General features: G+C 35.1%; 1 protein-coding gene across 4 annotated transcripts; it reads right to left on the bottom strand.

The window, feature by feature from the left end:
* Positions 1 to 1,076: 1,076 nt before the first annotated feature.
* On the bottom strand, positions 1,077 to 15,127 carry LOC110784244 (uncharacterized). 4 transcript variants are annotated; one of them, XM_056842657.1, is made up of 8 exons: positions 14,794 to 15,127; positions 14,138 to 14,185; positions 13,784 to 14,037; positions 13,382 to 13,559; positions 12,688 to 12,769; positions 4,704 to 4,802; positions 2,067 to 4,354; positions 1,077 to 1,961 (listed from the first exon to the last, which is right to left on the bottom strand). In XM_056842657.1, exons 7-8 carry the CDS (start codon positions 2,254 to 2,256, stop codon positions 1,093 to 1,095), a joined length of 1,059 nt encoding a protein of 352 aa, XP_056698635.1. In that variant the 5' UTR covers positions 2,257 to 4,354; positions 4,704 to 4,802; positions 12,688 to 12,769; positions 13,382 to 13,559; positions 13,784 to 14,037; positions 14,138 to 14,185; positions 14,794 to 15,127; the 3' UTR covers positions 1,077 to 1,092. The 4 variants fall into 4 exon arrangements, 3 of the variants coding, with proteins under 3 accessions (XP_056698635.1, XP_056698634.1, XP_056698633.1); XM_056842656.1 differs by having other exon boundaries at positions 13,382 to 13,652; positions 14,794 to 15,126; XM_056842655.1 differs by having other exon boundaries at positions 13,382 to 14,037; positions 14,794 to 15,123.
* Positions 15,128 to 15,528: the final 401 nt, after the last annotated feature.

The raw sequence follows: 15,528 nt of genomic DNA, 5'->3' as shown, positions 1-15,528 counted from the left end.
TGCACTCCATTTCGACGTATAAACATTCATTTCGAAGTATATCATTCAACAAGTTAGTAATATAGAAAGGCCGACAACAAACAAGAGTTCATGCTAATAAAATGGAAGTATCATACGCAAAATGAAGTAAACATACAATCAAAAACTACTTGTTATAAATGCACGATTACAGCAGAAAAACACTAAAAACCGACAGCCATCACCAAAAAATCTTGCGAAGTGATTAGCTGATCACAAGGCACAAAAGATGTCGATTAAAAACCGACACCCCTACAATAAAACGATGTTATAAGATATGTTACATCAACAATAAGTGCCCTAACAGCATCTGGAAAAAAGTCAAAAGCCAGCCGCCTAAACTAAAAAACCCTAACATGTATGAGGCCGGCTGGGAAAAGTAGAGGATCCGCAAGAGGAGGAGGGTGATGACTGCCAAGACCGTCAAACGGCATGCTCATCACCAGACCAGTAGGCATCTTCTGGAACTTGCAACGGGGGCAAGGTTCTTTGATTGGCATTGCAAATCACAGCCTCGGGTAGCTCCTGAGGCTCAAAACCGGTAGCAACCTTGTACAGCTCTTTCTCCTCATACCCATCCTCAAATTCTTGCCACCCATCCTCATCCAGCTTCTTCACATGGCAAACGACCCGATGAGCAGCGCACCAACCACCATTATGGCGCAAAGTAAGAAGATCATTAACCTAGTCGGACTGGAGAAGCTTATCAACAGCCCTCTTGGCGGCAGTCTTCTTCACCCCAGGCAAACTCTGGTTAAGATCAGTCAGCTCCTGAGTCAGACCGTCTGCTCTCTCAGTTTCAGCCTTCAACTTCGGCTCAACCTCTTTCAGCCTTTTGTTCGCCGCCTCCAAATCTGAAGAAGCACTCTCCAACTTCTTTTCGTTATCCTTCAAAGCAGATTCAGCCGCCTCAGCCCGCTTCTTCAGCTCGGCAATATCAATGCTATTCTGCGTCAGCTGCATCTGGTTCCAACGATAGACATAGTACAAATCCATGCTGGATTGAACAGCTTAAAAAACAAAACAAAAAGAAAATGAGTAATCAAAAATAGCCGGGTAGAAAGTTGTAACAAATTAAGCAAGAAATACCTTGTACAAATCGTTGAAATGCTGAGCAGCAGGGGGGTCAATCTGACCCTGTGGCCTGTCAGCAGGAGTTATCAGATCCCGAAAAGCACGGTAGCCCAAATCCCCACCTTCCTTAGCAGAATCGGTCGCCACCGACTCCCCACACAGCAGATCAATGTGTGGGTAGAACTGATCGGTGGGTTCGCCGCCAGAAGACCCGAACCATGACTTCATTGCTTCCGGGATCTTAAAGGGTGTATCCTCAATCCAACCGCCGGTACGAAGCGGCAGATGATAATTCAGCCGAGAATCACCAGATCGATTCTCACTACGACTAACAGGGGGCATACTAGAATTACCCCCTGTCACAGCGGCCGACGTGGCACAGTGCTGAAGTGGAGCCTCATTCTCGCCGCCACCACCTTCCACGTCCAAAATCTCAATGGACGGCTGCGGAGACGGGTGAACCGCAACAGCAGAATCAGCCGTCTTTTTGAGAGTATCGTCAGCGGGGAATTCGTAGTTGTCAACAGCAGCCGAAACATCATCGCCGCCAGCAGCCTTAGACTTCTTAGTGGGGTCAGAACGCCCACTAGTAAGTGACAACCTCTTTCGAGTCTTCCCACCACGGTCGGTTGGATTAGATTGCATAGTGGGCGGTTGCACAGTTTTTGGAATAGAGACAGAGGAAGATTTGGTTTTAGAACCGCCGGCAACACGATTCTTCGCAACGGTAGCAGTTGAACGACGGGAGGAGGCCCGTGTGGAGTACGTTGATATGGTGTCGTACTTTCCCTTAGGTAGCGGGGGCTGCGTGCACACAGGTCTCCAATTCTCGTCAAATCCGAGAATTTCTCTATCCAATGTTTTAGTACCTGCAAAGACAACGACTCAGTTAAAGCCGGCAACGAACTTATGCAATACACAAAACTATAAATAGCAATAATAAGTACATCCCATTCAGCTAAAAATATGTTTACCAAAGCAGTGGGTGTTGCAAAGGCCGACAGCGGACAAGGGCTGATTACCCAAAATATAATATGCATTAGGGAGCCAATTCCGATTAACAACGTGCTTTTTGCTGAGGCCGACATCTAAAATGTCACACGCCAAATAATCAAAAGCCTTTCTCTCCCGCCGGCCCAAACCACGCTGGTTGTACTGCTCCATTCGAGGCCGGGGTTTAGTAAAAGTCCGTCGGAGTAAAAAGTCGTCGGAGTAAAAAGTTGTACGGGGTGTCCTACCGGCACCACTTGGTACCGGCAGAACTCCCCGTAGGTAAACTTAACCTGCAGATAATCTGGTCATATTAGGAACATAAGGGCTACCGGCAATATTTGCAAAGACCCCTACCGGCATTATCATGAAGATAACCAACCAAGGGTCACTATCAACAGGTCGTTATCTAAACACAAGGGACCCACCTGATCGTACCCTTGGATTGGTCTATATAAGGAGCACCTCATTTATTGCTATGAGGTAGACAAACACTTAAACACACTTCTTTCTTACTCTCTAATCATCTCTTAATCATCTCTTAATCTCTCAGTAATCTTACTTAAGCATCGGAGGGGGATCCTCGAACCACCCCCGAGGCTAGTTAATCCATTCTGTTGTGCAGATATCAACCGGCACTCTCACCAGGATCCAGTATCCCACAGTCAGCTGTTCTCATTCCACACCCGGAACATCCCCTCAAAAAAAATTATATATATATAAATACACCATTGAGATTAGTGGATCTAAGGAACCAATTAAACTTACTATTGTGGTTATAGTCAAAGCTACTTCCCCCGTTATAAATTAATAGAGACATTTTAATTTTGTTGCAACATTTGTACTACGTACAATATTTATTTTAGCATTATATTAATAGAAAATTCTTTTTCTGAAAATCCTAAATTATAAAAAGTTAATATCTTGCATTAAGATAAATTGTTAAATATGAGTGTGGGTCATGCCCATTATCAAGAGAGAGTTCACTTAACAAATACTTACTCCGTTCATTTTTACTCGCAACATTTGTCACTTTCACGCATGCCAATGCACAACTTTGATAATTAATATCTGTAATTTTCTTTAAGCAAAAATTATAAAAAATTAATATTTTGAAAATATACATTAAGACGAATCTAACAAGATCCCACATGACTATGTTTTATCTTATGTATAAATCACCAACAATTGTCAATGTATAATAGTGAATAGTGTAGAAATCACAAACGTTGCGAGTATTAAAAATCGGAGGAAGTACAAATGGGGTTTCACCTTAAAACTATATACTACGTAAATGGTAATAAGGGGAGTAATCCATTAGCTTTATTAAGTTATTACTATTTCATCATTTATCAACGTGGGACACTCACATGTGTTATTTGAGAAGGTTATACAGTACTTTAACACTCCCTCACATTTGAGGTCACTTTAAACAAATTTTGAGACGGTCAAGATTTATCATTAGAAAATACGGTCACCTTGTATTTTATGGATTAATTTGTAGACAAAGAAATTAAACGTATAATATATTTCATCAAGAAATTATGCAGCATGGAATTATGTCTTACGTGTTACTTTTGTTTTGCTAATTTGATGGGAAGCAAAGCAAATGGGAAATTTTTGTTGTGGGTTGCAAAAAGCTAGTATTCCGTACTATAAATGAGAACTTATATACTCGTTCGTAGCTGTTCAATAGTATGAGTACATTGTAAGTTTCACACCTTAATACACAAACACACACCAAAAAAAACAATAATGCAACATCCAAAAAAAAAAACAAAAACAACAATGCCGTCTTTATAGCTCATTCATACAAAAATATACTCCCTTTGTCCCAGAATACTCGCAACGTTTTGACTGAACACGTTTGTCAATGCACAACTTTGACTATAATATTTTTAATCATATATTATAAAAACTTATAAAATATAATATTTTGAAAATATATGTTAAGATGAAGTCCACAATATATTATATGGTAACACTTATTTTCATGTACTATAAATAAAATAGGGTTAAAGTAAATTATGTGAATAGTGTAAAAAGTCAAATTGTTGCGAGTATTCCGGGGCGAAATGAGTAAATAGTACGGAGTAGTATATACGGAGTAACCTTCTTTAAATAAGAAATGTTTTTTTGCTCATAATGGAGTACTTAAACAAGTCGTCTTAAGTGTTGTCGAGTTTAGCCCTGTTCTTGATCTCAATGATGGTAGGAAAAGTGTCACATGCAGAAAGATTCTTCGTGGAATTGTAAGCCTAGGAAAAGGCATCTACAAACATTGAAATAGTGGCTCTATTAGTCTATTGATGTTTTGGTACGGTGAAAGATAAAAAAGAAGTGTGTATCTATCAGTACGGGGTACTTTATTTCATATCAGAGGTTACACTTTGACTTTTGATACTATTTATAAATTTTAATTTGACAATTATTTTTGGAACATCATTTTTTTAAAATAACTTTTACGAATATAAAATTAAAAATATTAATATTCAAACATTTACATTGACATACGTGAAAATATAGATTGTGAGTGAAATTTATTGTTGCGACTCTTGTAAGACTTGTAACCGTTTTCAAACATATATTTTGTAGCATTAACACAAATAACCTTATTTTACCTTTTTGTTTTCCTGTAACATACTCCCTCCTTCTTCTTGTGTCCATTATTGTTTGCTCCATGCACCAAAAGTATTTTGTTAAGAGTTGGTTGAGTAGAACTGAGAAGAGGTAAGAATGTTGAAATCAGTGGCGGATCTTGAACGATTTTACGAGGGGGGCGGTAGAAAAAAAAAATTAAACAATACACTATGTAATTACTTCCTCCGTCCCTTTATACTCGCACCGCTTTCCTTTTCGGGTCGTCCCTTAATACTTGCACCGAATCTATAAATATAAAATTTTACCAATATTATATTATTTCTCACACTACAAGAAATTGTACTATTAACGACGGGAAATCCCGTCGCGAAAGGCAAATAATCGTTCATTAACGACGGGATTTCCTGTCGCGAACCCGTCATAAAAGGGGACCGTCGTTAATAGAAATCCCGTCGTAAAACCGTCGTAAAAGACATTTGCGACGGTTATTCCCGTCATTGTTTGGTTGTTAGCCCCGTTTTGCGACGGGATTTTTGACCCGTCGTAATTAGGTTGTCGTTAAAGATACAAATTCTTGTAGTGCTACTAACCCACCTACACCCCTGCTCCCTACAATAAATTATTTAAAAAATTACACCCCTCACTCACCACTCCCCACTCCCCACCCCTTACACATTTCCCACTAACTATATTAAAAAAAGAACTCACATCAACTAACCCCCATTAAATTATTAAGTCAATTCAAGTGTCTTAAACTCCGCACCGGTCAAACCGGTGCGAGTATATATAAGGGACGGAGTGAGTATATATAATTATACACATATTTTAAGGGGGACGTAACTAAAAATACACTACAAAAATTTCCGGTCGGGGGGCCGAGTCTACCCCACCACTAACTAAGATACGCCCTGGCCTGGTTGAAACCAAATACTTCCTCTGTTCTTATTTACACGACACAATTGAGTTTTTACACTATTCACACAACTTCTTTTGACATCCTTTTGTGATTTATACTTAAGAAAAAATATGCGGGTTCTTATATAAATATTTTTTAAATATGGAGTGTCAAGTTTTTTATAATTCTTTCCTATACCATAATGAAATATATTAAATTTTAAAATTGTACATCGACAAACGTGTCTAAAAATTTGTGACATTTAAAAAAGAACAGAGAAAGTATATTTTATATGTGGGTAATTAAAATAGTAATTTCAATAACCTTTTTCTAATATTGGAATAATATTTTAAGAAGGATTAAAACAGGCAAGCAGGGAGAGATGGAGGCAATACTAATCCATATTTGTGTAATTGTGTTACGTGCTGAGGCTAATATTTGCGAAAACGAGCTTTTTCTTTTGTCTTTAGTATAGTACAAGCATATTATCAATGATAATGACATTTAGGCATTTAGCATATGGTGAAGAGTATAATAATTAACCTAGTATATTTAGAAGAATATAAAAGGAAATTATAAAAAAGGAAAAAAGAAGAAATAAAAGGTATAGAAAGCAAAAACAAAAATGGACAACTTGATTGATAGTGGCAGCCATTATAGAAAGGAAATCCCTTTTATTTTTTATTTTTTATTTTTTATTTTTTTAATATATTTTTTCAAATAAAATGTAAGGAGTACTTAATTAAATTTGAAAGTTAGACTATTTTTTATTATTCGTGCACCTTATCTCACACTAACTTTTCCTTATTTAGTTTGTTTGGTGTAATATCACCAATAACATGTTGTTGTCACTCTTGTCATGATATTTTGAATGATAATTTAAAGTTATAATGAGAAGTGGTAAATTGATATACTCGTATCAATTTCTCGTATCAGTGTTTTCTCATAAAAAGCGTGAGAAACGGTAAGTTGAAACCTACATGAGAATTTATTGTTTTTCTTTTCCGGTGAGATCGTGAGAATTTATTGTGACTTGCGTCGTTGGCTTGCTCTAGTCCATTAATTATTTTCTGGTTTTCTTTCTAGTTTTGTAAACTGCAGATTTTTTTCTTTCTTTCCCATTTTGACTTTTTGATCTTTGTGAATTAATTATGCACACGTAAAAACATCATAAGAGTCTTATCAATGGTTTATCGTTGAAATTTTACTAATTAATACTCATCTTCAAATTCAAAATACCAATGATTATCACGGAGTATGATTTAATTAGTAAAAATTCTACGGTAAACGACTTGTAAGACTCTTATGATGTTATTACGTGTAAGGGTTTTACAACAGTGTTTATTTACATCTAGACTCTAGAGTCTAGATGCAGGATGGTTGGATCATGCAATTCTGCAGTTTCTGAATGCACCCTAATGAAGTAGAAATGTTTATCAAAGTCACACCCACTGTGAATGGATGATAGAATTTGAATATACGTGGGTAGTGAATATCCTCTAAGGTAGTTGTCCTTGTGGAGCAAGTTTTCCGAATGAATTTAGCTTTATATCCAATTGGGTGTCCATTAAATATTGGACATGTATCTGCCATGGCCCATGGGTATGACCATATGGGCGACACGGTATTTGCACCTATTGTGCCATTTATATCATCCTTATATTTGAGAAAGTCTTGTTCAATAACAACTCTTGTCGTCTAGAGCATGAATAAAATATTTAAAAGCAAAAATTGAGTAAAAAGTGTTAAAAAAAAGAGGAGAAAGCGAAAAAAAGCCGGGGAGACTGCAAATTTCGTTTGCACCACTAACTAATTCACCAGAATTTTGAGCGTCATAATCAATTTATTGAAATTTTGAGCTCCATAACCAATTCAATTTTAATCATTAATATCGTAGAAAGTACATTAAAAAATCTGGTACTTCGTAGTAAATTAGTAAAAGATACTCCTAGTATTTAATCTGTATAAATAATTTAATATAAAAATAATTTCATTTAGTAAAAATCTAAATAGGATCTAAAACATAAAATAGGGGAACTAATACACGGTGAATCGACGACCTTGTGTTTTTTAATTTTCCACTTTATTTTATAAATTACCTTTTTGTTATTATTTAGACATTTTTGTTAACTTAATTTGCATAAAAGGTTTATTAAACAACCCACAAGTAGTTAAAAAAAGTCCAAACAAATATTTTTTGTACCCAAAAGGTAACCCCGGCCCCTTGGCCTCGCTCTCAGACACTGTCCTCCTTTACAAAGAACAACCAAGCTTGCCACCACCACCATGCATCAAGTTTGAATATTATTGGATTAATTTGCTAACTATTGAGATTTGAGAGGGAATGTAAGTTTACATAGTATATATATGTATGTATGATTTACCTATGTTTCGTGCGAATACACGAAATATGTTTCACTATAGTAACGGAGAAAACCCCCTGAGCTAAAGTTTGGCTCACTTGGTAAGAATACTGTACATTTTAATTTAGGTGCGTTCTATTCATCTGGTTTTCACTTTTTTCCTTTAACTTACCTGAATTTATCAAATTATTTTAGTTATAAATTTTACTTTGGCCAACCCTTATTTTTCATGAACTTATCTTACTAAAACTAATATGCACTTATTTGAACTTATTTTCCTAAAAGAAGTGGAAAGGTGAGTAGTGGCGGTCAGTGGATCTTATACCATTTATATAAGGGGGCAATAGAATAATTAAGCAATGTAATATGCATGCGATTTACACAATTATACTCAAATTTTACATGGGGTGTAACTAAAATGCACTACAACTGCATCTAAGAACTTATATATTCCTATCTCTAAATTTTTGATCCGCAAATACTAAACTAAAAACCCTGTACGTAGGGATGGGTATGGGCCGGATCTGGTGAGACCCAGACCCAGGACCATATTTTTTAGGACGGACCCATGCCCGTCCCAGATCCATTGGGTTTTTCAGACCCATACCCAGATCCAATGGGTCTAATGGGTCTCGGGTCAAAAATGGGTCTAGTTTCATTTTTTTTATTTTTAACATTTTTGTCTTAGAAAATTTATCCGCACCATTAGTTTAACTGTCATTTACCATCACATATTCACATTCGATACATAAAATATCACAATTCGCAAATTAGTGTCAAAATACTAATGCATGCATGTATCTAATTAGACTATTTCTAATTTCTAATAATTGACCGAGTCCATGGGCCGGATTTAGACCAAGTCTGGGTCTGAGAATATTAGACCTAGACCCAGACCTGTATTTAAACACATGGATCCAGATCCACCCCAAATCCATTGAGTGCCAAATAACTAGACTCATACCCGTAAAAATGGGCCGGGCCCAACCGGATCTGAACCCATGCCCATCCCTACCCGTACGTGAGACCGTAAGAGTTGAATAAACACTACAGAATACGGAGTACTTCGTATTACAATCACTATTGTTTTGCCCTTCACATCTGTTGAAAGTTTTAGTAGCTAGTACATGCATATTAGTGATTATATTGAGAGTGAAAGGTGTTCACATGAAAAATCAAGTAAAAAACGAACAAGTGAAGACATGATATTGGCCCTCTATCACCAATATATTGAAATAATTGCCGACAATCATAGTTCTAAGAAAACAAACGTGATAACGAGAGGTTAGCCTTTTTGTCCTTACTATCACGGGTTCATATGCAGTTTATTTTTATGCTTTTTATTTATTTGAATTTATTAAAATCTACTTCCTCCGTTTTATATTAATGGAGATACTTTGACTTTTAACATTATTCATAAATTTCAATTTTGACTATTTATGGGTAAGGAAAAATATAGCCGTATGAGGTGTTGTTTGTTTCGTCTTGATATGTATTTTTTGAATATCAACTTTTTATATTTTTACGAATACAAAACTAGAGATGTTAATATCCAAACATTTACATTGACAAGCGTAAAAAGGTAAAGTGCAACCATTATTTTTTAACAGATGGAGCATAAAGAATACTTTGTACTAATTATAAATTGTACGGACAACTTGTACTTGATTGAGCAACCCTTTTATAAACTTATTTGAATTTAGGCTTTGTTCTCTCCACCTTATTTTCACTTATTTCAGGTCTGATAAGATAAGATAAAATAAGAGCCAATAAGATAAGATAAAATAAGATAAGGTAAATATTACATAAGGTAATACTATAAATTTCAATAACATAAGATAAAATAAGATAAGATAAAATAAGATAAGGGTTAATAAGTTCAGATAAGATAATGGTCAATATTCAATAAGATAAGATAAGATAAAATAAGATAAGTTCGTGGCCAATAAGATAAGATAAGATAAGTCACATTATGGTGAAGAAAACACTACCTTAGTAGTTCTCAAATAAGAACTAAGGTAAACTAGCTCAATTTCGAAAATCGGCAACTTTTGTGTAAGACTGCCTTACCGGAAAAATCACTTTGGTTACTTAACTAATTGGTTCCATTTCTTAACTAATTGGTTACATTGCTTAATTAATTGATTCAATTGCTTAACTAATTAATTCCTTTGATTAACTAATTGGTTTCAGTGCTTAACTAATTAGTTCAAGTACTTAACTAACTGTTTCCATTGCTTAACTTATATGATACCAATGTGATCTTTTATGTAAAACCGCCTTATAGAAAAGTTTGTATTCGAAAATAATACTTCATTTTCTTTTATATTAGGTCGTATGACCCATATTATATTTATTACACAAGTTAAACTTCATATCTGATTTATTTTATTATTGATCTTATTTACACACATTGCGTGTGTAAATTACTCCGTAGAAATTTGTCCGAGTTAATACATTCAAATGATGCAATGTGACAAGGGGGATCAAAACCTTCCATTAACACCATCGCTACATATTTATCCCATTTCACAAAAAATGCTTGTATATTCTCTTAATGTTTCTATTTTGTTTTAACTTATGTTATCCAGGTTAGTGAAAAACTTTTTTCACTTATCCGATCTATTTCCTCTGTCCCGCAATATTCGAAACGCTTTCGTTATAAGACCGTCCCGGATTACTTGTAACGTTTCTAAAAATGGAAAATTTTATTAATACTATATCAATTTCTCACTTACTAATGACCCACCGACATCCCTACTCTCTAAAAAAAAAAACATAAAAAAATCCACTACCCCCACGGCCCCACCCCCCTACCCCTTTAAAAGTTTGACACACATCCCACTGCCTATATTAAAAAAATACCCCACTGCCAACTACCCTCTAATTAAATAATAAGTCAATTACAATGCTTTAAACTCTGTAATGGTAAAACCGTTTCGAGTATTCCGGGGCGGAGGGAGTAACTCATTAAACAACCCAACAATTGACACTAAAAAGCTTGTAAAAATTAAAGGTTACACTCTTTTCTTTACATCTTATTTTCACTTACTTCCGGACAAACAAGTCAAAATCATATAAATTCAAGAAAAATAAAATTGATTAAGTACTCCCTCCGTATTTATTTAAGAGATACACGACCGGGCACGAGTATTAAAAAGAAGAATTGAATGAAATAAAATAATAAAGCAAGTAGGGTTGGGTAGATATTTTAATAAGTAAACAAGTGGGACCATGTTATTTTGGGGGGTGGGAGTAGGAATGGCAATGGATCGGACTCGGGTCGGATGTAGTAAACTCAATATCCGATCCATTTAACATTCGGACTCCAAAATTGCATCCATATCCAAATCCAAATCCATTTACAATTCGGACTCTAAAATTGCATCCATATCCATATCCATTTAAAATTCGGACTCAAAATTTGCATCCATATCCAAATCCGAATCCATATCTATGTCTAAATCTGAATCATGCATTAACTTTACTTACATAGAACTTGTATTTTTTTAATTTTCAACTAATTTAGAACTCCTATTTCTCATTTACCAAAATCTAATGAGTTTCTAATAAATTAATAAATTACAAATATATGCGCTTTAATCAAATATATTAGATTAAAATAGGAACTTCCTTTAAAAAAAAAGTTATGTACGAAAAATAATACACTTTGAAATAATTTCAGGTCGGATTTGCACTCGAATCCGGGTCGGAGTCTCTGCAAACTCCATATCCGATCCATATCCATTCGGATTCAGATATTTTTAATCGGATTCGGGTTTTTTTTTTCTCGGATTCGGATCGGATTGTTTCCTTCGGATCGGGTCGGACTCGGTTCGAATTCGGATGTGATTACCATCCCTAGGTGGGAGGTGTGGTGGGTAAATTAGATGTATTATTTAATTAGATGATGGGGTTGATAAATTACTAAAAATGACAAGTGTATCTCTTAAATAAATACGGTCTGAAAAGACAAGTGTATCCCTTAAATAAATACGGAGGGAGTACTATTTATAACTAAAATAACTTCGATAAAATAAGTAAAAATCAGATACTAGTAAACGTACACAACATTTGTAGTTTTGTACTAGATGTATTATTTAATTAGATGATGGGGTTGATAAATTATTAAAAATGACAAGTGTATGTCTTAAATAAATACGACCGAAAAAGACAGTGTATGTTTCCTTAAATAAAATATGAAGGGAGTACGATTTATAATTAAAATAAATTCGATAAAAAATCAGATACTAGTAAAACGTACGCAACCTTTGTAGTTTTGTACTCACCGACTTTATCTAACACTTTTTACATTAAATAAGTTCGGCCCTAATCAGGAGGGTGCCTACAGCCATATAGTATATGGGCTACATTACCCAATATAGAGGGTAATTCAGACATTTCATTCTTGCTGACTGGAATAGACACTAAACTGTTGGTGACTGAGACTAGATGATTAGGCAGTGTTTGGTGACTGGGAATGATGGTATACGTATACTATACACTTTTGAATACGTATACCCTTTCAAGAACAACCGAAGAGTCTGAAGAGAAAGTGAGAGAAAACTACTGTACTCTAGAAAGAGAGAGAAAACTCCCGATGTTACCTTGCAACTCCACTGCCATTGCAACTTTTCTGGGTTTTCATTGTTTTCTAGCATTTTTTTTGTCGATTTTTGCAGGTTAATGGTAGGTTTAATTAGGTTTAATTGAAGAGGTAAGAGAGAGAAAGCTCCCAGATAATACCTAGCTTTCTACTCCACTGTCATCTCCGTCGCTGTTTCGCCACCAGTACCAAGCTAGCTCAACAAATCGCAGTGTTGATTTCCTGAGAATGGAGGAGAGTAAAACCTTGAAGAAAGAAGATTGCGGGATTTTTTTTTAAAGATGAGACTGACAGATACGGAATGTGTTAAGTATGAATAAAGTAAATATTTGACCAAGGAGCCAAGCAAGGAGATTTAAACCCTCTTAGTTCATATAATTTACAGAACCTCCCACCCCTGAAATAACGATTACAAAAGTGTGCATGCATTTTGTTGATGCCGAAGGGAGTGTTTCAATTATTAAATCAATTTATTAAAATTATCAAATTCCAAACTTCTATTAACTTAATTTTTACAGAACTCATATGAAGTTCAGAAGTATATGACTTGAACCTTACACTTCATTCAAAATGGTTTACATGGTGCATATACACGTATCACACAAAGCATTAGTAATGCAGAATTCCCTGCATTTCATGTTTTGAAAGCAAGTGTGCATAATGTCAAAACAGGGGCAATATACATATCATACCATAAAAAATAACTACCATCAGTGTTTTGCAGTGTGCAAAATTGTAACTAAGTTTTCTGAAATTTTTCTGTAAGCACAAACCCTCTTCTGCAGTTAAAAGCAATGAAAGATCAAGTACAATGCAAATAACACAGATGTATACCTCATCAGACATTCAGACATATAACAGTGTAGCTTCGTAACAGAGTCTTCAGTCTCCACGACCCAACTCCAAGAAGCCCATAAGAAATATAAGTCTTGGGTTCCAAGTCTGGCTTCAACTTGTCCAAAGGCCATTTGGTAGATAGGTTTAGAACACCATCCCTTGAATGAGTGTACTCCTTGAATGACAATGCTCTAACAAATTCAGTACCATGTAGTGGCAAACTCTCCTCAAATTTACCATCAGGTGGCCAATCACCGTGAAAATACATCTTAAATCATCATTAAAACACGAAATCCAGCATATTATTTCATGGAAACAACAACAAAAATTACCCAATTCAACAAAAACACCAAACAAGATACATCAAAATCTGGAAAGAACCTTGCAGATCAAACCTACCACATGCGAATTAGGAAATATTGGCAATATTTGAAAGTGGGGAGGGACACAAAGACGCTTAAATTCAAATCAAACCAACCACATGCAAAATTATGCCCTCCTTTATCTCTCCCTCCTTCAAACCTCCGAGCACGACTCCAGGTTCACTTTTCGGCTGATCAACCCTTTCTACAATCTTAGTTGGTGAGTTAAATAGACACACTCGCCTTACTGTTTTTTTGGTGTTACCACCCCGTTCACTGTACTTAGACCACCTAGAAGAAACAATCAAAATCTTCAAATTAAACAACGAAAAGAAGAAACAAACAGTTACAACAAAGCTCTTGATTAAAACCCTTAGATATGTCAACGCACCAGGAGAGTCTGATTCCATCTTCCACTTCTTATCACTGGTTGTATTCCCTGGAAAATTCAAGTGTTATACTTCGTATAGGTCAATACTCTACCTGTAACGCTATTTCTATACCAGATATTAGCCATGGCTGCAAGTTCAAACACTTAGGTTTTCGAATTCTTCGAAACCGTTTGCAAGTTTCAATAGCACTGCTTTCTAGTACAAATTCAAGCATGCATTTCTTCAATTAAAAAACAAAATATCATCTTAGACTACAATAAGCATAATTAATTTTCCCTAAATCAACAAATCAATTTTTTAACACATAATTTAAGATGTGTTTACAGTAGAATTTCAGCATCTCAAACCTTTGCTCTTCTCCGACAATCCATATGATAAAAAAAAGCTTACTAATAAACTTTCACATAGTGAATCTGAGTATTTGGCACACTGCCCGCTTGGTTAACAATTGAATTAAATAGAACACTCACGAAAGAGAATTGCTGTTATTCTGCAGACCTAGACTGCTAGAGATCATGCATAAAAGTAATAAAACCATCCTCAATTCAGATTCATACAAGGTGAAACGAGCACATGCAATTATTTGACCAACATGACTCCAATTACAAGCAAGGCTAAATGTAATGCAGAAACGGGAGATAGAAAATGTAATTACCGATCGATATCTATCTCGCAGTAGCGTTTGGATTGAAGATTCGACGGTGGCGGAAGGAAACAACTCTAGGTTCCCCAATTAAATCTCCGAAATTAGGGTTTATGTTTTTCCCCAATTCAATCTCTGAAATATTCTTCCCAAATTAAATCTCTGAAACTAGAGTTTATGTGAATGAATTAGTTTTCCCCAATTCAATCTCGCGGAACTTGAAGAATCAGTGAACAATAACAGTGGAGGGAGATTGAAAATCAGAAGAAAACGAGGAAGATGAAAAACGAGGGAGGGAAAATCAGATTTAATGATTTATTCCTATTGTATTCTTGATGATATACGTATTCTATACGTATTTCATTTTCCATCTAAGCAAAGACACCTCACTATTTCAGTTGCCCAGTTATCATCCATTACCCAGTAAGAAATTAATTTAATTTTATTTTCAAAAGGTCTTGCGCGCGCTAGATGTACAATAAATTTATTGTACACCAAGATAACGTTTACCCATTTTTTTGTAACTTTAACCTAGTTTTGATTAACTTTTATATTAATAAAAAAAACATTGATAGATAAACATTTTAAAGAGTTAAATGATTAATTTTTATACATTTCTTAGTGATTTTGAAGAAATAAGTTTTTATTAACATGAAAAAATTTATCACTAAAAAATGAATAACTTTTACAACATTTTGAGTTAACTTTTACTCTGGTGTACAATATTTATTGTACAACCCTTGTAAA

Source organism: Spinacia oleracea, chromosome 4, assembly GCF_020520425.1.
Source record: "Spinacia oleracea cultivar Varoflay chromosome 4, BTI_SOV_V1, whole genome shotgun sequence".
NCBI lineage: Eukaryota > Viridiplantae > Streptophyta > Magnoliopsida > Caryophyllales > Amaranthaceae > Spinacia > Spinacia oleracea.
Note: the sequence above shows the minus strand (reverse complement) of the source record. Positions and strands in the feature narration are given on the sequence as shown.